The 1,507-nt window shown below is 29.8% G+C and overlaps 1 protein-coding gene across 1 annotated transcript in view; it reads left to right on the top strand.

Moving 5' to 3' along the window:
- The first annotated feature begins 796 nt into the window (after nucleotides 1-796).
- Nucleotides 797-1,507, top strand: part of LOC136837095 (opioid-binding protein/cell adhesion molecule homolog) — a 230,670-nt gene continuing 229,959 nt past the window's right edge. The window contains exon 1 of the mRNA XM_067101704.1: nucleotides 797-964. Within this exon, the coding sequence (XP_066957805.1) occupies nucleotides 871-964 (94 nt within the window). The 5' untranslated portion in view covers nucleotides 797-870. The remainder of the gene's footprint in view (nucleotides 965-1,507) is intronic.

The raw sequence follows: 1,507 nt of genomic DNA, 5'->3' as shown, positions 1-1,507 counted from the left end.
ATTGAAATATATTTTTTGGATTTTGTTAATTAATGAAAAGTTAATTGAAATGTATTTTTAGATTTTGTTAATGTAATGGTTTTTAGTAATGTGCTTTTTTTTCATGTTAACCCAACTATCCTTTTTCTGTTTAAGTAAACTTTATTATTGATTTTGTAAAGTTAATGGAAATATATTTTTGGACTTTTTTAATTAATGTAATGGCATTTTAGTAATGTGCTTATTTTTTCATGTTAATCCATCTATCCTTTTTCAGTTATAATTGAAAAGTTGTAACTTAAATGAATTATTATTGTTTTTAGAATTTCATCTCATATTTTCTCCAACATTTTGCTGTACCGACGATCGTAAGGTATAAATGTCATAAAGTTATTGCTATTCCTGAGCAACAGTGAGTACCTGTCTTTATTTTTCAAGAATTAGATTTTAGTCATTATACTGGAAAGTTTTAGCTGTTATATAGAATTACTATGTCTTATTTTTTCATTCCTAGGTTACAAAACTGTTTTATTTTTTACTCATAGGTTACAAAACTACTGTTTTTTTTTATCCTAGGTTACAAAACTCCAATGGTCCATAGGTCATATATTTCTATACTACAGATTTCATTATACTGGAAAGTTTTAGATGTTATATAGAATTTCATTTATTTTTTCATTCCTAGGTTACAAAATTATTTTATTTTTTACTCATAGGTTACAAAACTCATGGTTTGTTTTAATCCTAGGTTACAAAGCTCCAATGGCCCATAGGTCATATATTTCTCTACTACAAATTTCATATTTTTCAGGCTCTGGTGGCCTCGGGTGACCATAAAGGTACTCGTGAAATCCAAAATACTTTACAAAGGAAACTACACTTGTCAGAAATATGAACCTGAACTCAAAACTCCCAAGCCAGGATAACGTGCATCAAGATATTCAAAATATGGCCTCTTCCCATTCAAGGATTGGTTTAAAACCAGGTGAGGTATCGACTAACCAAACCAACTTTTTTTTTTTACCTCCACCCTTACAGGGGTGGTGCCCCTGTAGGGTTGGAGGCCCCTCCCATGCCCTGCTCCATAGGTCATATGACCTGTGGGCAGGTGCGTGGGAGGTTTTTTTTCAGGTGTCAAGTGCATTAGTGTAATAATTTTTTTAAGTGTTTTAGAGGTTTTTAAAAAGTAACGCAACTGCTCACAGTCAGCTCTAAAAGATTAAGTTTTTTTATGAAATGCCGTTTTTATTGAAGACCTGTTAACGTAAATACTAGTTTTTGTTTAAAGTTTGGTATTTAGATTGTACAAAATTAACTTAACGTAAGCTTTTAAGTATTTCTTGAGATTTAAAAGGTAATATTACTTAGCTTGTTTTGTTATTTTTGAAGTAGTTGATATTACCTGGCATAGTTTTGTTATTTTTGAAGTCGTAATTTCCAAATTATAGTGGTAATTTACTTTTAATATTGTATCTGTAATTTTTAACTTGACAGGACATTGACTTTTAACATTTCCAGATAAAAAAAT

This window comes from Macrobrachium rosenbergii, chromosome 57 (assembly GCF_040412425.1).
Source record: "Macrobrachium rosenbergii isolate ZJJX-2024 chromosome 57, ASM4041242v1, whole genome shotgun sequence".
NCBI classification, from domain to species: Eukaryota; Metazoa; Arthropoda; class Malacostraca; order Decapoda; family Palaemonidae; genus Macrobrachium; species Macrobrachium rosenbergii.
This window is presented reverse-complemented; position numbering and strand designations above follow the sequence as displayed.